The sequence below is a fragment of the Haemaphysalis longicornis genome, unplaced genomic scaffold (genome assembly GCF_048455015.1).
Source record: "Haemaphysalis longicornis isolate Haplotype H1 unplaced genomic scaffold, Haemaphysalis longicornis Haplotype H1 scaffold_20, whole genome shotgun sequence".
Lineage (NCBI taxonomy): Eukaryota > Metazoa > Arthropoda > Arachnida > Ixodida > Ixodidae > Haemaphysalis > Haemaphysalis longicornis.
In genome coordinates this window covers 5,808,907-5,828,455 of record NW_027526296.1, presented here as the reverse complement: position 1 = coordinate 5,828,455, position 19,549 = coordinate 5,808,907, and the positions used below count along the sequence as shown (strand labels likewise).

At 49.1% G+C, this 19,549-nt stretch overlaps 2 protein-coding genes and 1 long non-coding RNA gene across 3 annotated transcripts; 2 read left to right on the top strand and 1 right to left on the bottom strand.

The window, feature by feature from the left end:
* The first annotated feature begins 1,330 nt into the window (after positions 1-1,330).
* On the top strand, positions 1,331-2,577 carry LOC144172333 (uncharacterized). Its single transcript, XR_013322998.1, has 3 exons — positions 1,331-1,593; positions 1,681-1,857; positions 2,456-2,577. It is a non-coding gene; the product is annotated as an uncharacterized LOC144172333 (long non-coding RNA).
* A 57-nt stretch (positions 2,578-2,634) lies between these two features.
* LOC144172332 (uncharacterized) lies at positions 2,635-5,672 on the top strand. Its single transcript, XM_077701093.1, has 2 exons — positions 2,635-2,787; positions 2,882-5,672. The coding sequence occupies exon 2, from the start codon at positions 2,963-2,965 to the stop codon at positions 3,902-3,904; it is 942 nt and encodes a 313-aa protein (XP_077557219.1). The 5' UTR covers positions 2,635-2,787; positions 2,882-2,962; the 3' UTR covers positions 3,905-5,672.
* LOC144172374 (uncharacterized) lies at positions 5,647-8,485 on the bottom strand. Its single transcript, XM_077701129.1, has 6 exons — positions 8,171-8,485; positions 7,765-7,963; positions 7,031-7,421; positions 6,795-6,928; positions 6,304-6,368; positions 5,647-6,036 (listed from the first exon to the last, which is right to left on the bottom strand). Exons 1-6 carry the CDS (start codon positions 8,390-8,392, stop codon positions 5,647-5,649), a joined length of 1,401 nt encoding a protein of 466 aa, XP_077557255.1. The 5' UTR covers positions 8,393-8,485.
* Between the last annotated feature and the right edge of the window lie 11,064 nt (positions 8,486-19,549).

Sequence of the window (19,549 nt, the reverse complement as noted above, 5' to 3'; positions counted from 1 at the left end):
CATAGCGAGACAGTGTCACTATGTCTTGGAATGTGCTACAAGGCCTTAGATGGAAAGGGGGAAAATAAAGGAGAGAAAGCCAACATACTATGGCAGATTCGTCCTTTTGTTACGGCTTATTCCCCGCCTTAAAGGGGACAAAATTGCAACTGCGGGACCATCACAGTAAAAGCCCACAGTGGAAAGAGGGAATTGGGTCACGCGCGATGTATACAGGAGTTTATAACAGTTGACCCAGAAGAATAACATGCGAGCGGCCAAGGCTTTCCCAATAACGGGCGACCGCGCTTCTCGTCGCTGTTCGTCTCGGAAGAAATTGTGGCGACAAAGACGACACCCGTCTCGTTTATTAATAGACACGTCTCGCTGAAACTGCCTCTCCACGATGAAAAATAGGCAAAATTAACTCTCGGCCCCCGCGCTACGCGACGGGTGACACGTCGGCGAGTATAGAAGCGGTGCATTCAAGTGTTGACACGGCTCCCGTCAGCGGCCGAGGGAGCGTAGCGCCTAAACGCGATATTGGGAGAACGTGTGGAGCCGAGCAAATGTCCGGGCCAATGAAAGAAACCTCGGAGCTCTGACATATCTGCTGTGACAGGCCGAAAGGGGCAGCGCGCCGGTGGTCTCACTTCTGGCGGTTGGCGATGGGTGGCCATCATCTTGCGCAACTCTGTCGCTGAGACAAGGAGGAAGTTTTTAATCTGCGGCAAGGTTGGGAACGTTGTCCTGAAAGATAACTTTTTATCTTTCGGTGTTTCGTTGCTGGCAGCAATAGGGTGTCATTGCCTTTGGTTCTCGGGCAGAAACGTTTGCTGTAAGATGGCATTTCATGCCCACCCAAAAGAACCTGCGGCTGCACATATATATCTTCTCTGCATGCAATGAAGCTAATTGTCTGTGTTTCTGTTCTCCAAAAGATTGTTTTGCAGTAATCTATTCTTGTTCATACTCCCACAAAATGTGAGCCGCAGTGGCTGTCTCCTTTCGATACACACAACAAAGGTCACTTACATAAACACTCGGACATATGTGCTTCATCAGCACCGGGGTGTGTAACAACTCTGTCTGTAGTTGTCTATATATTACTGCTTCCTCACGGTTCAAGCCCGGATGAGGTGGCGTCATATTCCTTCTATCTAGTCTGTACCACTTCACGATTTCGTTGTAAGCGGTCATCCTGTCACTCGCTTTCATTCCGAACTCCCTAGAAACGAATCGGCACACGAGGTTGCTCAAGAACTGGTCATCCAAGAGCCCAGTGACGCTGCGGAATCTCCTCAACGGTTCCCTTATAGGGATCCTGCGCTGGAGCTTTGACTGACAGGTAGCGCCGCCCTAGTGGAGAGCGCCACCATACTTCCGGTAGTACAAGCAGCAGAAGCTCACAACGAAAATGGCTGCAAACGTGAGTGGCAGCGCAACTAGTAGCGACGTGCCCCGCAAAAAGGCCCGTAATCGGAGGTACTGCTGTGTCTACGAATGCCACAACCAAGAAGGGTTTGATGAAAACATCGTCTTCTATACATTCCCGTCGAAGCCGTACGAGGTCGAGCGGCGACAACGCTGGGTTCAGGCGGTCCGACGGACACGGTAAGCAATCGGACTCATCGTTGCGCGTCTGTTGCGCGTCTAAGTGTGAAAAGACAACGCGTTTACGACTATTTATTCCACCGACAGGCCAGACGGAACGCCATGGCAGCCCACTGGGAACACAAGGATATGTAGTACGCATTTCGTGGGCAACGCAACAAGCAACTGTATGCACCACCCTGCGTACGTTCCCACAATTTTCCCGTCTGCGTACCGCCGTGCAAAGCCTTGCGATGCTTCTTCGTCCGTGGAGCGGTTCGAGAGGTAAGCATTTGCTGTCATAAACGAGGCCGTGTATTCGAATTCTGCAGCACAACTCCGCCAGCACCCGGTCGACGTGTATACGTTGTCGGTGCGCGTTGGCGGACGAGTACGGCAATTTCACGACCCTGATTTTGTTGTCGCGCGTCATGAGTACGCGAGCATATCACAACGCCCATTTTCGGTCCGCGAGACGGAGTGTCGCAATGGCAGCAGCGGGTCTCGCGAGCGCGGTAGCTGCAAAGCGCACTGCAGGGAATTAACGGAGTCTCGGGCAGGAAGGGGGGGAGATTTCACGACGTCTGCGAGGCGTCAGTCCACCTTATTTAGTCTCGCGCTGCTGTGCTAGTGCCGCCCCCCCCCCCCCCCATCCGTCGTTTTTGTTGTTGTTCCCCGGAATTCCCTGTTGCAACTACGAAGCCCCTGCAATTGAACTACGATGATATTAACACATTTAGTTAATCACTTGGCCTTGCAGGTGTGTACACCACGCCTTCAAAACTGTTCTTAGACCATATAATGAACTTGGGAGCGTTTGTTCTTTTCAGTTTGCCTTTTTTTTTTTCATGAGTCAATAAACCTTTTCCGTCTACTTGTACAGGTGGACAACACGTGCTCAGAGCAGCGCAAACCCAGCACATCCTACAGTGGTTGTCAAAGACGGAAATGGGAACGGCTTGCATCATAGCTCCCCTGACGACATGGACGTGGAAATTCCTATGGTTAGTGAAACAATAACCGGTACATACTTTGCCAGTTTTGTATTACTAGCCAAATTATTTGTATTCTGTGCTCCTTGAAATTTTCCAGGAAGCTGCAAAAGACACGTCCGAGCAGCTGCAACCACTGGACCTGTCCAAACAGCGTGGCCAGAACGCACCACCGGCAACCAAAGCCCTGCCGGAAAACTCAGCAGGGCTGACCGCCCACTCTGTAAGTCTTAGATTTTGCACTTTCTCACCCCCCGGAATGAGAGTTCGGTTTATTGTCAAAGTTATCTGATTGTGCTATGCTATGTTGTTTTTAGGGCAAAATTGATGAACACCAAGGAAATGTGGCCTGTAAAGCTACCAGCGGCACTGCTGACACATTTGAAGCCGGGTCCCTGATGGCACGCAACCTAGCCGTGCTTCATCGTGCTGTAGGGCCCGATACGAGGGTGTGCTACTTTGGAGGCTATGATGCCGTCTGCCGTTTACCAGGAGGGATTCGGCACCTCTGCGGGGTAGACGACAATGTCTTCGCCCTTCTGCTGAGCTTGTTTCCGGACGTCCGGGAAAAAACAAGTGATGTTAGCCTCCCGAACAAGCTCATAATTTTTCTTTTCAAAATGAAACATGGCCTACCATTCAGCGCCATGGCTGTACTGTTTGGCATACATGAAACCACTGCCGCCAGAATTTTTCATGCTGTTTTAGGTACTCTTGCTTATGCAACCAGTGGGTGGATATACAGGCTGGACAGGTATGTCACTCAGAAAACCTTGCCAGACTGTTTTAAGGTAAACTACCCAAAGTGCACCCTCATTGTTGACTGCACAGAAGTGCGAACAGAATCGCCCTCTGAAGTGAGGCAGCAGCATGTGCTGTTTTCCACTTACAAGAACGGGTTCACCCTGAAGTTCTTGGTAGCGATTGCCCCGTCTGGCTTTATCGTATTCAAGTCAAAAGCGTACGGAGGCCGCTGCACAGACACGCACGTTGTGGTGAACTCGGGGTTTTTGGAAGTGGTTGAAGAAGGTGACGTCATCCTGGCAGACAAGGGCTTTCCAGGCATTAGGGCAGGTGTATCAGGAAAGAGTGGTGTTTTAATAATGCCGCCTTTCTCAGCAGGCAGCCAGCAATTTTCAGAGGCTGATACCAGCAAAACTTATGAGATTGCTCAGGTCAGGATTCACGTTGAACGTGTGATCCAGCGCATAAAAACACATGGCATTTTCCAGCACCGGTTCCCCATTAGTCTGATTCCTGCGGCTACTCAGATTTTTCACATGGCCTGTGTGTTAGCCAACTTGCAGAATCCTGTAATAAAAGCTGACACACCAAGTTGAACGCATGCCCCTTTATTTCAGTGAAGCTGCCATGCTATACCCCCTCTTTACACGATATCGTGCGCTGACACCTTAAAGGAACAAAAAAAAGTTATCCAGCGTTTAGTCTGACGGAAAGATCACACAGCTGCTTATGTCACAAATTGATTTGATTGTGGGTTTTTTTTCTCGATTTGTTCATTGTCTTGATGGTTCCACCGTACGTTGTTATGACGCGTGCGAAGCACAGCTATAGGAATGCTATACTGTTATTTATTTGTGTTGGCGTGTGTTCTGGTGGGCCATGGAATGCACGAGTGGGGCTCGCCCTGTGGTTGCTTGGTGCGTGGATGGTGTTCCTGTTACCTTGTTGCGTTTAATGCCAGTGTTGTGAAGTATAGCATGTTGGTGTGTTGCAGGTGCTATTTTTGGGGGTTCCTTTCGTATTGTTGTTTAATATAGCACACAGCCAGTGTTGTACACACAGATAGTGTAAGGACAACCTTGTTGGTAGGGCAGTGTTAAGTTTGTAGCAGCTCACTTCATTACAAAGCTCTGCCACTAGTGTCTTTCTTTTTTTTCATTGCTTTCTTCGTTGTGTGTCGACCGTGCCACCATATTTGACAGGATGGAAAGTTGGGCGAGTTGGGAAGGTTTGGAAAGCGCAGCTGTAGGAACACTTTTTACTCTGAAGTTTTCTTACGCTGCCAGTATGTCGCAGCAACTATAATTGGAACAATTGGAGATACGCCGGTCAAGAGTCATACAGCAGATGTGTTCGGGACGTGAGAATTTACGTTTGCACTCGTCTTCAGTGAGGCCCACATGGTGTCTCGCCTTGCCTGTTTTGCGGTTGAGAGGTTTGGAGGAGGGGAGCGTTAGAGATTGTCATGGGCGGCTGGCTGTTACTCAGAAGGAAAGAGGTATGACTTGGAATCCTTCCTTCCTGGTGTAGTGAGAATCCGTTTCTTCAGGTACACTGTCGTGGCGGTCTGAGTTTGACACAACACGGCAAGAGCTTGTTAAGGGTTTTTTCCCCCGCTTGTTCGTTGCAACTGTAGTTCCGGAATTGTGATTGCACGTTTACATAGAAATGCCAATGCAGCATGTGGAATGTAGGTCAAATGCCTATGTGTGAACACTGCCTTGAGTGGCCAGAAGTGCATGATTTTGAGGTCCCTTCTCCCTCTCAGTTCTACCCCCTTTGGGGGCGTGCTTTTTTCAAATGAAAGCAAGATGTTTGATGTGTGGAGGAGAGGAGAGAGAGAGCCTTGCTTGGTGCAGGTCCTGATTCCACTTTGATGTGCATTGTATGCTTTTCAGTTCTCATAAATGTTGTAAACGTATTGGAGTAGACTGCCATCTGCCGCTGATCAACAAGCCAGGATCGATTCGCCGATCCCCCTATCATCACAATTGACTGTAACTGGCGACAATATTTGTTTCATTGCTGTTGGCGTTTTTTGTGTTCATAAGCTACTGCTGCTGAGTGGTATATCTGTATTCTGCCAATATAGGCAAACTTGCTTTTACCCTTTAATGTCTCTTCCCAATCATTCTAATCTTCTCTGAGACAGTGTGTGGGGAGAAAGCTATATGGGAACCATTACAATTTTCGTTATTAAGGTGTGGGCAGTCAGTAGGACAGCTCCATTCCACAGCACTACCTTTATAGCACGGTTCCAATGCTGTGGGAGCAAGAAATAGCAGGCTGAGCTTGCAATTTGAGGAGATGAAAACATTTATTTACACTTCCAGTGCTTTTAGTGCACCAGCTGTTTCAGGTAGTAGGAACAGTAGAAATGTTGCAGTTGAGGAATGGTTGCCGCCAAAAATGCCTCGTCTCTCTCAACGACGATGGTGACGCTTTGTTTTGAACTGTATACAAAGAAAAAGCAATCTTTGGTGTTGGTCACATACATGGCCACCTGTACTTGGCAGTAATACGCGTGATTCTTGCGCAGTTTCAGGCAGCCATCTTCATAGATAATGTAGTCAACGAAGCTGTGACACAGCTCGGCATCAACTATGGCCGCATCCTTTCGAGTAAAGGGGCACTTGATTTCGAGCAGTGTCACCCCGTTGGTTGTCTTGAAGAGCCCGTCCGGGCTGGCCGAAAGCCACGGCTGCTGAGTGTGAACGACAAGGCCGACCTGCAAGTTTTAGTTTTCATTAGCAACCCCAAGGGCAGACGGCAAACTCTTGGGTGACTATGTCATATCAATGGTGATAGATGCTAGCTTTCTGCTACTTGATTACAAAACCAGTACTTCACTTTGCAGCAACCAAATATTGCCCCAAGATAGTCAATGTGTTCACAATAAAGGCAGACTGCTGTATTTTAGCTAAATATGAACAAAAATGCTTAGCAATTCCTTCAGATGCATTAGAAACTGATACTAGACGTAACAGCACAATACCTGGGTCACACTGGTGCCAATTTTTTTTTCGAAGTCCATCCGGGCCTGAGCTTCCATTTCTAGTCCTGAAACAAACCAAAAGGAAAAGGTTTGTTTATTTGACAATCCATGGGGCTGGTGTTAGGGCACTTGCCCTGTAGGGAGAATTCCTAGTCCAGGATGCCCTCCCTCTCAAATTGACTGGCCCCATGATTTTCAAGAACTCGACACGTTTCAATACCAACTTTTTGAAACTGGCCTCACCTTGGAGGGAGAGAATGGAAGGGGGGGGGGGAGAGAAACCTGTCGCCAAACTACACCCTTTAGGGGCTGCACCATTTGTATTTTCAAACATGAATTTCTGTTGCAAGCCATTTAATAAAGTATTTTGCTTATACAAATAGTCGTGAAAAACTGTCACCACCAGTGCACACAGCATTGTCTTTTTTGCCTTCATTACGTCTCTGACATTAAAGGTAAGTTCATTTTTGCAGTAAAGTAATAGTTCTTACCGTATACAATGGAGTCAACCCTAGGCACGTTAGAGTTTCGAAGTTGTTGTGCCAGGGTATCGAACGACCGCTTCCTCGATATAATGCGGTGTGCAGTCGAGCTCGTTATGCGCAACGACCTCTCCTTGTGCCATCTGTAAACAAAATGCCCACAAGATGTATTTCCACAGCAATGATAAGTGTGTGATCATGCATTAAATAGAAGAAACACTGGTTTGTGTTCTTTTGTTACGAACCGAGCACATTTTCCTTGAGTTATGGTTTCTGCAGCAATCACTTCCGCTTGCACCTGGCTGCATGCCACCTCTGTTTCAAAGAACTTCTTTTCCTCTGCAGTCAACGCAAGGCTGCCTGCACTTGGGCAAATCTGGCTTCCTAGGTGTGTTCCATACAGAGGGAAACTGTCGTCCCGAAGCAGCACTTCTTTCACTGAACACAAATCGGCATTGAAAGCTGCCTGTGCGCATAAATTTTCTAGAACGTCGTGCACAGCACGCTCGCTTTCTCCTTGGAGCTCCACCCTGAGTGCTGTGTTCATGCTGCAGCTGACATCTGGAAAATGTTGCAGCACGTAGCCAGGCTCGCATTGTTTCGGCCGCTTCCCGCCAACATAAGTTGGTTTGTACTCTGCAAAAGACAAGAGTAGCAAGTCTTAGACGCTGCTTTGGTATTTCGGAACTACTAATTCACACGCACAAAAGGAAGTCTCAGTAACCGAACTAGCACATCCAAGCATGCACCTACTGCCGGTTGTTAAGCAAGCAGTAGTAGCGGAGCTTCCCTTCGTGCATGTGTGATGAAGGCATCACCTTAGAAAGCTAAACGGGGACCAAGTGCACCGCGGCAAGCTTTTCGGTCTACGCTGGGACCGTTTTTTTTTTTTTTTTTTTTTTTTTTTTTTTGCGCTGAAGCCTAATTCCCAGCTCACATTCGCAAATTCACCCGCTCACATTCACAAACACACACTAACCGCCGAACAGGTCTTCGATGGACTCTTTTTTCGAGGTGTCAGGTTTCGAAGTCCTGCGCCCCCAGGCCTGGGGAAGATCCGTTGACGACGGCCGGTCTGTGTTCAGAAAAACCACCACGGCGGCTACGTGCTTGCAACGGCCGCCAAGGCCAGCCTTGCAACTGCAGGTCGCGCTGACTATTTTTCTTTCTGACGACAGCTAGAGAGAAAAAAAAAAACATAGCAGACTTACATTATTATGCAGCGCTCTTTCGTTAATTTCCAATAGAGAAAGAGAAAGTCATCAGCCAATAAATAACTGCAAGGAGCGACAAGCGAGAAAACGGCAGAAAGACAACACAAAAGAAGCTCTGCCGTTTTAATTTTCTGATTGACAACCCGAAAACCAATATTAAAAACTACTCACCTGGATTGCGACATCGTAGGACATGTCCTTCACCTGCGAATTGCACTTCGCAGTCACACGAGAACTGCGAGGACCGCCTGCCTCGTGGGGATCGCTTTCCTCCGCGTTGTACACGTAACTTGCTGTGCACAGCTTGCGGCCTTTAGACAGCAAGCTTTCTCTTAAAAACTCTTCGGGTGAATTTACCCTAGCAAACCCATACCGTAAAACCACCGGCGGCATTGTCCTCCAGCAAACACAGCACGAAACGAAGCCAAAGCGGAACCGTGGGCACGTATGAGCAGGCGCGGATCGGACGATCGGCTGCTTCCGTACTACTTGGTGTTTCTGCGCCTCTCCCCTTGGTGGCGCTCAGTGCAAGACGTTCGGAGCGCCTCCTAGCCAGCGCAGGATCCCTATAGGGATGGCCTCTTGACCTAACGATAGCTACTCCATTACTACCGACTGTCCAGAGCTCGCTTCCCACCACCCGATTCCTCCCTCTCCCGCCGCCACTCTGTAGTGTGGCGCCAACTTCAAACATTCACATTTCCCACCCCTGCTCTCCTATCACTCTACTACCCCGAGTTGCACTCCAACTAATGCCCTCTTTGCTATAAATATACACCACCCACGACACGTGATTTGGTCCTGTGAAGAAAAACCACTACAAACCATTAAAAAGCACCCAATCTTATTCCAAATCCCCAACGAGGAGCAGTGGGAGGCCGCGCTGCTCAGCACAGAACCTCTGACCCAGGCCTCACCAGCCCAGTGGCCGAAGGCGCCACAGAGATGTAACGGAATCCTGCCGTCGCCTGAAGGACATTGAAGTCGACCTCAAAACCATCCCACCTGTGGCAATAATAAAGTTTTATCTGATCTAATCCGAAAGCCGTTGCTGGTTATGTCCATACTTTGCACCATCTTTATGAAACTCATTCATTCATTCATTCATTTCTTTATCAGCTAAGTGCACACTCCTTCATGCCAACGGTGATCGTCTTCCGGATTTCGAGACCGACAACGAAACAATCCTACACATTCGACAACAATCGGGCAACGGCAACCGCGGCTATTCTTCGCCTCAAGTGCAACTGCGGCAAAACCAATAGGGCTGCTGTGAGCTAGAAGCTGTCTTAACTGATTGATTGTAGGGTTTAACTCGCCGACTCAACGCAGGCGGTGAGGCGCGCAGTAGTGGAGGGCTCCGGATTAATTTTGACCCCCCGGGGATCTTTAACGTGCGCCGAAATCTCGGACACACAGGCGTTTTAAGTGCGAATGCACTTCTTAAGCGAGCCTGAAGCGTCCGCCGCCGTCCGCATAGCAACAGCTGCGGGTGCGCGCGCTCCTCGTCTTCCTTGGCAACGGGGGGAGATGGGCGCGCGCTGCCTGGCCGCTGACATGGCACATACCCACGTGGGGGATTGGCCAGGAATCTCCTCGTCTTCCTTGGCAACGGGGGGAGATGGGCGCGCGCTGCCTGGCCGCTGACATGGCACATACCCACGTGGGCGATTGGCCAAGAATCGGGCGTGAGAAGGGCTAATGCACCCGCTTAAAGGAGTACTGACACGAAATTTCAAAGCTGAGATCCGCTCTAGCAATCAAGTACAACGACAACACAAATAGGTGTCTGTGAATAAATGCATCTTTCTTTCTTTGTAGTTGTGTTTGTGTGTGTGATCTCTCTTTCGCGAACATTACCGAACCGCGCAAATTCAACTCGTGCATTCGCACTTTCACATTCTTCCCCTCGGGGAAATGCGGGGAATTTTTTTGCTTTTCGCCTCCATCATAAAAGCGGCCGCCGCTGCCGGGAATCGAACCCGCGACATCGTTCTCAGCAGCGCAACGCCTTAGCCACTGAGCCAGCGTAGCAGGTGAAGCTGTCTCAGACTGGGTGCTTTCATGTGAATGCGGTCTCATTAAGTGAGGCTTTCGTGAGCTGCATACTGACGAATAGATATACTTGCGGAACAGCTCTGTGGTGTATATTTTCTCAGTGTTCCATAGGAGCAATTAGCCCAACAAGAAATATGTATTGAATTGTCGACAGTTTTTTCGTTGTAGTTGCACTACGGCAGCACTCAAGAGCTCCAAGCTGACGGGGAGGAGAGAGGCTATGTGGTAGTGAGACTCTATTGTGTCGACAGCCTTCTCATTCTATAAACACTGAAAGCGGGGGAGGGGGGGGGGGGGCAGACGCTCCACATTGATGAATGATCCCATGACAGACCAGCAAAAGAGAGGGAGAGAAGTCTCTCCCTCTCTCTCAGGCGTCAAATAAACTCATTTCGTAAATGACTTTATTTGACGCCCGAGGCGAGTTCTGAAAGGTAGACGTCTTGGACACTCTGCCTCCCTCAGCCGTCAGCTAGGGTCCCTTGGATCCTCGGCTTCGGCCATCCCGACAGTAAGTTGTGGCTCCGTAGTGGAGCTGAGCAGAGAAGTCCTCTAGTCTCCCATTCTCTTAATATTGTACTTCCTGGGCGTATTGATATTTTCGTTGCTATCATTGATGGTGGCATCTTTTGTGGGTCGCGTCAAGAACATGCCATGTGAAGTAGCCAATACTTCATCTCATAATCCCAATTCAGAAGGTGAATCATTAAAGATGGTAGCGGCCATCTCGTTCCTCACCTACGCTATCCATCCCCTTATCTGTAGATTGGAACAACACGTCTTCTAGAATGGACTATATTGTCGTCCTCTTCTCACGTTAGGGGAGGAGTGGTATGAGGAAGAATGAGCTGCTTTCGGGGAGCCATTGCCTTTTTTCAACTTCTCACCACAGCAGATATCACCATTTAACGGTCCCCCGAGTAGGTACGTATGGACCGCAAGGGAGGTGGCAGGAATTCGCCGTGAAGTACTTCCGAAAAGCCATAAAGCCCTCCATTGTGTTTTAGTGGCACCTGTCATCACTAGCCAATCCCACGAGTGGGTATACGTACGAATTGTAAACAGGTTTTGTGGGTGACGAGTACGGGAAGACAAATTATTCCGACGAAATACACTAAGAGTTTCGCTGTAAAAAGGTTGTGGATAAATAATGTGTGGACAGGTAAGGAAAGTAAAGGACAATTTCTTGCCATTATCTTTCTTCGCCACATGTAAGATAGTCCGAAGAGATGGCACCGTCTATGCCGGCGCCATTCCCGAGCTCCCCAAAGCAATCACAAAAATGAGCGCAGGGGCCAACATATGCTGTCCCATAAGGGACTTTCCTTTCGTTTGTATTCAATAACCGGGGACAAGGTTAATTGATTAGAGCGTAGAAGACAAGCCTCTGGATATCTGCAGCTCTGCAACACGAACTCAAACGCCCACTGCTTGTTTCTTGGAATAGAACAGCTGTTGCTAACAGGACGACTTAGAATCATCATAAGTCAAGCTCTTGTCATATGGCACTCCCAGGGGTCGGTCGTATCCCCCGTACTGTTCAATCCAGCAGTGTCACACATCGCCTCCGTACTGAACTGAGTGCCCGGCCTCCCTTCGGTACAGCATGTGCGGAGATGACATAGCCCTATGAGTCACAAGAGGACGTGATGATGAAAATATAAACGCTCTTTCAGCTGGCGCTACGTCCATTGTACAAGGAGCCCGAGTGGTGGGCCTGCAGTGCTCTCTGACCAATTCTAGAAATATTTTTGTCTTGTGTGCTAAACATCCGGCCTTTTCGAGACGCTTCCATCCACATTTTAGAAGACGCAAGGCCTGTCTGTATACCGCAGGTCACAGCAGCCTCAATGTTCTAGGACTCCTGCTAGAGACTAGTAATCCGCGCAACACGCATGGTGATCAAAAAGCCCTGTGTGCATGTTCCACAAACTGTCGGCCTGTTCCGGAGGATTGTTGCTCGAGGTCACTATCAGGCACGGCAGGTGCAAAAGGGAAGGACGTCCTTTATTCCCCGTTGCCGAGCTGTCATCCTCGGCCCTCACCAACGTTGACACTCTGAGCTGTGTAGCCTTGAGCTTTTTGTTTGCACTTTATGCGAGACAACTCGCGTGTGTTTCTCTCCTGTCACCGCGAATTAAGTTGAGCCGCACCCAGGCGCTCTGTTGGCAGAAGGAACGCGGCGTGTTGGCGGTTTCCTCCTTCTGGGTGGTCTCTCTATCTGCGCCGATTGTGGCAGGGGCGAAAATGGAAGTGTCTCATTCAAGCCAAGGTTGTCGTCCTCGTTCCTTTAAGAATAGTTGCGCAGCCACTTAGCAGGCATACTGGCCTACCCTCCTGCTAGCCGCAGTGGAACCTCTGGCCCGATGACTGTCCGGAGGGCGTCACTTTCGTTTGCAGCTAGGGCGTCGCTTAAAAAGTGAACACGTTCATTAGGTGTAACCAGAAAATAATTAAGGATAAAGTGGCCGTAAAGAGAAATGTACAATACAACCAATGAATCCTGCTGGTAATGACATATGGAGGTGAAACATGCAATCTGACTACACAACTGGAACGCAAACCAAAGTCGGTCCCAATGGCCATGGAATGAAGAATGGTAGGAGTAACGTTTAGGGAGAGCCAAATTTAAAAAGGCTCATGATATAGTGCTTCTACAAGGCCCTTTGCTTCGTACGTCCTTTTGGCAAAAATGCTTCTACGATGGTATGTGGTACCCGGCGGCTGAAAACGGCTTCGAAAAACCGACGCCGTACACGTGCTGGGGGGTGATCTTCGCACGTAACAAACTGGCACGGCCAGCACTGGTTCTTATATCGAAATGAAAATAAAAATTTCTCGCGGCCCATAAAAAGGCCAACGGCACGAAAAGTTTCGATGCACTGAATGACCCTTTCAAACCAATTTTCCGTATAGTCCGCCTAAAACGACAAGCAGCAAGGTATAAAATATGACAGTTAAAACACGCGTATGCACGGCGCAAACGGCCATCAGAAATCGGCGATTTCGAAACCGAAATAGAGAAGGGCGCCGCCATTACGCCCAGGTTGCGTCGGCCGGCCGGAGCAAACCTGCGCGCAACCGACTCGCTAGGGACTGAGCGCGCCAATAGTGGTACTCGACCGGCTCTCCTGGCCGGCCGGAAGACCAAGCACTCGGGCCCCCATACGTCACTTACGCCAGAGTGACTCTGCTTACGCTTATTGGCTGTTTGAGAGATCCTCCGACAGGTGCACCGGTGCCTGCTACGAAATTACTTAAAGGTTTTTAACTGATAAACAAGGCATTTCTCGGTGATACCAGCCATGTACCAGTTGGGTTAGTGGTACGTACCGCACGTTGAAAATATGAAAATTTGAGTGCAGTTGACCTTTAAGTCTGCTTACGTGCTTTGAGTGCGAAAGCATCATGGCTTCGCCTGGACATAGTTATCCGAAATGTTTTATCAGAAACGCCGTGTCTGCGTCTCTTTCTTCGCTTTTGTTATTTTTATCTTTTGGTGCGAATTATTCCGACAGCCATATTGGCTCCATTGGTGGCGTGAGCCTGCCGCACTCACGTGCCATCAAGTTCCCACATCACGGCCACGCAGTAGCATAGCTCTGTTCCACCACTGGCAACGTGATGATCTAGCGCGGTGTGAACTCATCTGGCTCCTCTGGAGACAATAGTTCAAATTCCACAGCGAACTACAATCTGTTTTTATTGCCTCTTTATAGCGGCGGCCGTTTCCTGTGCCGGAACACAACGCCTTTTCTTCTCAGAAGAGGGCACTCAAGGCTTTCGCATTAACATGCGCAGTTCTACGCATTTGTTTACAATTAACCTACGCTAACTTGCACAACCCGCCATAACTCTTCCTTGCGACATCTGTCGCCCATTGCTGCCGGATCAGCCGGCTTAGGCACGTGCTGCTGCTGTCGAAGCCCCTGCCGCTAAATCGACGCTGCTCGCTAAGAAGCGGCTGGCCGCGATCGGAGCCAAGCACGCGCGATACACGCGATCCTTGGACTGCTTCCAAGCTCCCCGTCGGCCGACGACTCGGGATGCAGAAAAGGGGCGAGGAGACGCTCGCGGGAAAGCCGAGGACGATGTCCAGGAGCTGTTTTGAACGGTGCCGCTGACGGAGTTGTTTTTCAAGCCGACACGCATTTGCAACGCCTATCTGCTATGCAGGCGGCACGCTTCTCACAGCTCGAAGCACGTGCACGCGGTTAATCTTCTCCGTTCTCCCGGGGCTGTAAAGGCCTCTTGGGCAAATGTGTATTCCTTCCATGCGTTATAAGAACAGCCGCAAATAGGTTTGGTTATGCCTGCAGGCTTTCAATAATTACTCTGATGTTTTTTGTATTTGAAACATATTTTAGGGAAGCCTGGCGAGTTCTTTGTCGCCGCTTTTTACAGCTAAGCTGTATATGGCAAAAGTTCTGTAGATCTTCTATGTGCGAGGGCAACAACTGCAGAGGTTTCACATGCTTTGAAGCTCGAAGCGTTTGTGTGTGTTTTTTTTTTTTTTTTTTTTTGTGCGCAGCACTTAAGCGTCCGCTCTGTGGTTTGGCAGCGTCGCCGGCTTTGTAACCGAGCGAACGAAGGGAACACCGAAGACAGAAGGAAAACAGAGGAGAAAAGTGTGCCAAAAATATGAGGGGGAGGGCGGTATGCCGAGGCGCCGCAAGACGCTGCCCGGCGGCGACGAGCTACGAGATAACCGAGGGAACGAAGACGCCGCAGGAAAGCAGAGGATGCAAGAATGGCGAAAGTGTGAGGGGGAGGGCAGTATGCCGAGGCCGCGCCACAGAAGCCCGGCACGCGCTGTGTGACGCACGTACATCGGTCCTTTCTCGTTCTCTTCGTTGCATGGCGCATCCGGACCACGCGACATTTGCGCGGGATCCGTTCAAACACGATTTACAACAACATGCTCGGTGCCCGCGACGCGCTGTGAGATAAAAGCAGAGTAGCGCGCTCCACCGTGCATTCGCGAATCACACGATCCCTCCCTGAGACGCAGCAGCTATGCGCCGAGACCGAGAAGACCGCAGTTCAAGTTGCGCACAAATTTCGCGTTATAGGGAGTATAGAAATCGTCAGGTATTTTTTGTTTGCTTGCTTGCTGGCATGCTTCCTTCCGTCTTGCAGTCGTCTCACTTCCCTTCAACAGGGCACTACCTCTCTATTTCTCATTTCTTTACCGGATACTTGCGGGAAAAGTAATGAAATCCCTGCTTTTCCATGCCTAGAGCATATTGTTACGCTACATTGTTTCGTTTTTAACCTTGTTTCTACGTTATGGTTCTAGGTATTCTAGTGAGTGGTTCTTGCTACAGTGATAGCGAGCGTTTGTTCATGGTAAAGTTCAAACAAGAGCTACCTTGTCTGAAAGATCTCCTTACCAGATACTTTGCCTTTGGGAAGGACAGTCGAAGCAATTGAAAGGAAGAGGATACATAACGAGGAACAAAAAAGATTGATTCGCACGTGCAGTGGATGACATACATTAAACCCTCGATGTAACGAAATCGCTTTATTCGAATTATCGCTTTATTCGCTGTGTATCGCGTTCCCCATCACAGAGCACAGTGAGCACACCATACCATATTTTAACAAAATGTCGCTCGTAACGAAGCGACTCTCCGGAGGACTTCTGTATAGCAAGAATTCACTGTATTTTTGCGGATATGTCTCGCTCACGTCTCAAGATTATCAAGCAGCCTTAAGACGAAAACCTCCTACTTGGTCACAAGCTCCATTGACATGCCGATCACTATAACGCATTCCTGAGGCTCTTGTCACGTGGCCAAGGAATAAATTGATTGATTGATTGATTGATTGATTGATTGATTGATTGATTGATAATGAAATCCCATTCGTATATTAATGATGGCAAGGGCCCTCACGGAACGAGTTCTAACCTATTTACATAAAATACATATTACCATTTTTATTTATTGGCGCTACCATCGGTAAATTTTTCCATGGCAAGTGACAGCTGACGTTACATTCTCATCACTTCTTTTCCTCCACTTGCGTTGCTGGCTCCTCTTAGTCACCTCTCTATCTTTGCAGTTTACATTGCGAGTGTTAACTTTAAGTCGTAGGGCTAAGGAAGGCGACCGTTGACCGCACATTCATTTCGATGATTATCATCACATTCCACCACAATGCTGTCGAATCACTTACTTGTCGGTTCTGTAGACCTCGCATGTCGCATCATTGTGACTATAAATCTTTACAAAGCTCTTTGTTCTCAAACAACCTCCTTATGCTCCAAAAATAAAAGCACTATCACGGGAGTTATGGCCGATATAAACTGACTGGCTGACTGATTGAACAAACTTTATTGAGGAATAGGAAAAGGAGGGAATTGGGTAGTGGATTTTATGGGTGGAACCCTAGTTCCAGGGCAGTGGCTAATGCGCCTGTATTCGCTCTCTCCAGCAGGTTCAGTTGGTCCTGTAGAGATGTGCTTGCCAGCGCCGCCTCCCATGTAAACAGTGTAGTAGGCTGCGTTGAGGAATTGCTGGTGCCTGTTCCCATATGATTGAACAGGACCATGTGGCGTGGGACAGCGCGGCTGTCTCGCCGCATTTCTTGCAGTATTCGTCAAGGTCTCGATAATGGTGTCGCAGCATCTTGGACCATCTGGATTTGTGTAGTATGTACGTGATGGTCTAGATTTATCACAGGATTTGCGCTTACTAGGCCGTGAGGCCTTCATGTGGATGTGGGAACTGAACGCTCAGCTGCCGGGCTATGCGTAGGGTTTCACCATAGGTGGACGCTGTGTAAGGACGCATGGCGGTCCCGTCGGCTGCGTGGTATGCGAGTTCACACGCGGCCACATTGGCCGCCTCATTCCCTTCCAGTCCTTCACGTCCCGGGGTCCATGTGATATTGTGGAAACTTTCCCATTTTTTGTGGCAGTATGTATCTGAGCTGTTTGGGAATTCTGCCAGCGGTGATTAGTCGTGCCGCATCTTGGGAGTCCGTTATGATGTTAAAGGGGCCCTAAATAGGCTGCCAAATGTTACGATTTTGCGTGCGCAGTCACTGGAGTACTATCCAAGGAACGTCATCCCGCAAAAATTGTTTAAATCCGTTAAGTATTAGCCGAGTTATCGCTCATTAAAAGGGGCCACCCATAAGGCCTGGGGCTCTCCTCCTCTAGTAGCTCCTCCGAAGCACTGTGGAAGCCGCGACGTCATCGACCCGGCGCAAGACCACCGAGAGAAACAGGGCAATCCATCACCCTCCTTGATGTACGTGCAGTCATTGGCTGCGCCAAGCCCTGCGCGCGCTTTTTTTTTAGCACTCGACGCGCATGCTCCGCCCACCAGATTCCGGTTGCACGGTGAGCGCTGTCGCTGTGGTTCGCGTTCGCGGCGCCGCACTGGGCAGTGTCTCGTGCGTCATAGAGGCGCGTCAGAGCCGGAAAGAACTGCGTCAGAGCGCGCAAGTGTGGCGGCAAGGTATGGTTGGTGAGCCAGGAGAGAAACTGAAATCTTTTTTTCGTGTTTGTGCGGCCCCTGCTTTACGCAGAGGTGTAATATTTGGTACACGTTGTCGTGAAGGGGTACTCTAGCGATTGCGCGATTGAAATGGCGACCTTCGGAAGCCTATTTAGGGCCCCTTTAAGGCTTCTTTGCTGTTTTTCTCCCAGCTGAATGACCAAACGTATTGCACCCACTTCGGCTTCTTCGGCTGTGACGTTTCTCTGGGAGAGGCAGTCTAAAATTTCTCCCTGGCATTGTAGCTTGCCGCGTCGACATACACTGTATCGTGGTGATTGTTAAATTTCCTCCGGATGAAGTCCGTCCTAGTCTTCCTGCTCTCCTTAATGAATCTCTGAGTTCATATCCGAAGGGAGGGGTAATGTCGTTATGTGTTTCCGCTGCTCTGACGTTAGATCATGTTCCTTCTCTAGGATTTCCCTTTCCGGTGGGTGTCCGACCGCCCACAGTATGGCTCGTCCTGTCTTTATTTTTTGTTTCTGATGGCAAGTTGGGCGAGTTGGTGCTGATTCATCTCGAAAACAGGCGCGGAAAGACGTAGACTAAGAAGAGAAATACACAGGACGACGCACTTAATTTATTTTAATGTATTTCTCTTCCTAGTCTACGTCTTTCCGCGCCTGTTTTCGAGATGAATCAGCACCAACTCGCCCAACTTGCCATCCTGTTAAACGTAATTTCTTGTACAAAGGGCTCTTTTGATTGTTCTAACGCAATAGCACGTCGTCCTCTTTCCGCGCCTGTTTTCGAGATGAGTTGTTTCTGAGCTGACAGGGTGGCTTCCCTTATTTCTGCAATGGTGTTATAAGGACCCAGTTTATCCATTTTCTCAGTGGCGGTGAAACGGGGAACGTTCAGGGCTGTTTTGTAGGCGCCTCGCATGATGATGTTGTCTTGTTCCTCGTCTGAGTTGGTAAGGTTGTGGTATGGTAGGCTGTAGGCGATCCTGCTCATGGCCAGTGCCTGAATAAGGCGTAAAGTATCCTCTTCTCTCATGCAGTTCCTCTTCTACGTGAGCCTGCGAACGATTTTGGCCAGTTGTAGTGCCGTTTCTTTAGTCTGGCTCTATCAGCTCTGGCGTTGCCCTGAACTATCATTCCCAGAATTCGTATTTGTCGTTTTTCCAGGACCGGTTCCATTCCAACGGTAAGCTTTATTGGGGTTTCCCGAGCTGCTTTGTCGTAGCAATGTACTGTAGTTCTGATTTTTTCGGTGCGCATTTCAGACCATTGTTTGCTGCCAGCTTGACTACCCAACTGATGACATTTTGTAGGTTTTGGGTTTTGGATGTGGCGTGATCCAGCTGTTGCCCATATCATGATGTCATCTGCGTAGATCACATGACCTATGTCTGGGAGTTCTCGGAGCTTGTGAGCTACTTTGAGCATTGTGTTGTTGATAAGCAGCGGTGATATGATTGAACCCTGTGGGGTTCCTTTGTTTGTTTGGGTGGAAGGCTCTGATCTGAGGTCTTCTGTGCCAACAGAAGCTGTTAGGTTTGTCACGAAGGCCAGGACGAAATCGTATATGCGCTTCCCGCACCCTAATCGATTTAGGGCTTCCAGTATGGCCGTGTGGGAGACGTTGTCGAAAGCTCCCTGGAGGTCAAGGGTCAGAATAATGTTTTCTCCAGGAATATTAGGATCACCAGCCTCTCCCAATAAAGTTATTTCTCTCTCTCTCTCCCTCTCCGGGAATATTGCGATCTAAGACTGCTTTCTTGATTTGTGTGAAGGCGTCCTGTGTTGAAAGGTTCCGTCTGAAACCAATCATACTGTCTGTAAACATGTTGCTGTCTTCCATGTAGTTTGCTAAACTATTCCTTATGATGCGCTCGTACACCTTCCCTATGCAAAATGTGAGGGAGATCGGTCTCAGGTTGTCTATGCTGGGAGGTTTCCCCGGTTTCGGGCGAAGGATCACCCTGGAGTGTTTCCATTTGGGGGGAACATTTCTATTGAGCCATAATTCCTCGTTCAAG

Excerpts from the sequence above, each read along its gene's own strand:
- LOC144172332 (XM_077701093.1), top strand. The coding sequence starts at position 2,963 with ATGGCACGCAACCTAGCCGTGCTTCATCGTGCTGTAGGGCCCGATACG.
- LOC144172374 (XM_077701129.1), bottom strand. The coding sequence starts at position 8,392 with ATGCCGCCGGTGGTTTTACGGTATGGGTTTGCTAGGGTAAATTCACCC. Across the intron at positions 7,964-8,170 it reads CCTACGATGTCGCAATCCAG|CTGTCGTCAGAAAGAAAAAT; the intron begins GTGAGTAGTTTT and ends TTTTCTCTCTAG. Across the intron at positions 6,369-6,794 it reads GGTTGACTCCATTGTATACG|GACTAGAAATGGAAGCTCAG; the intron begins GTAAGAACTATT and ends GGTTTGTTTCAG.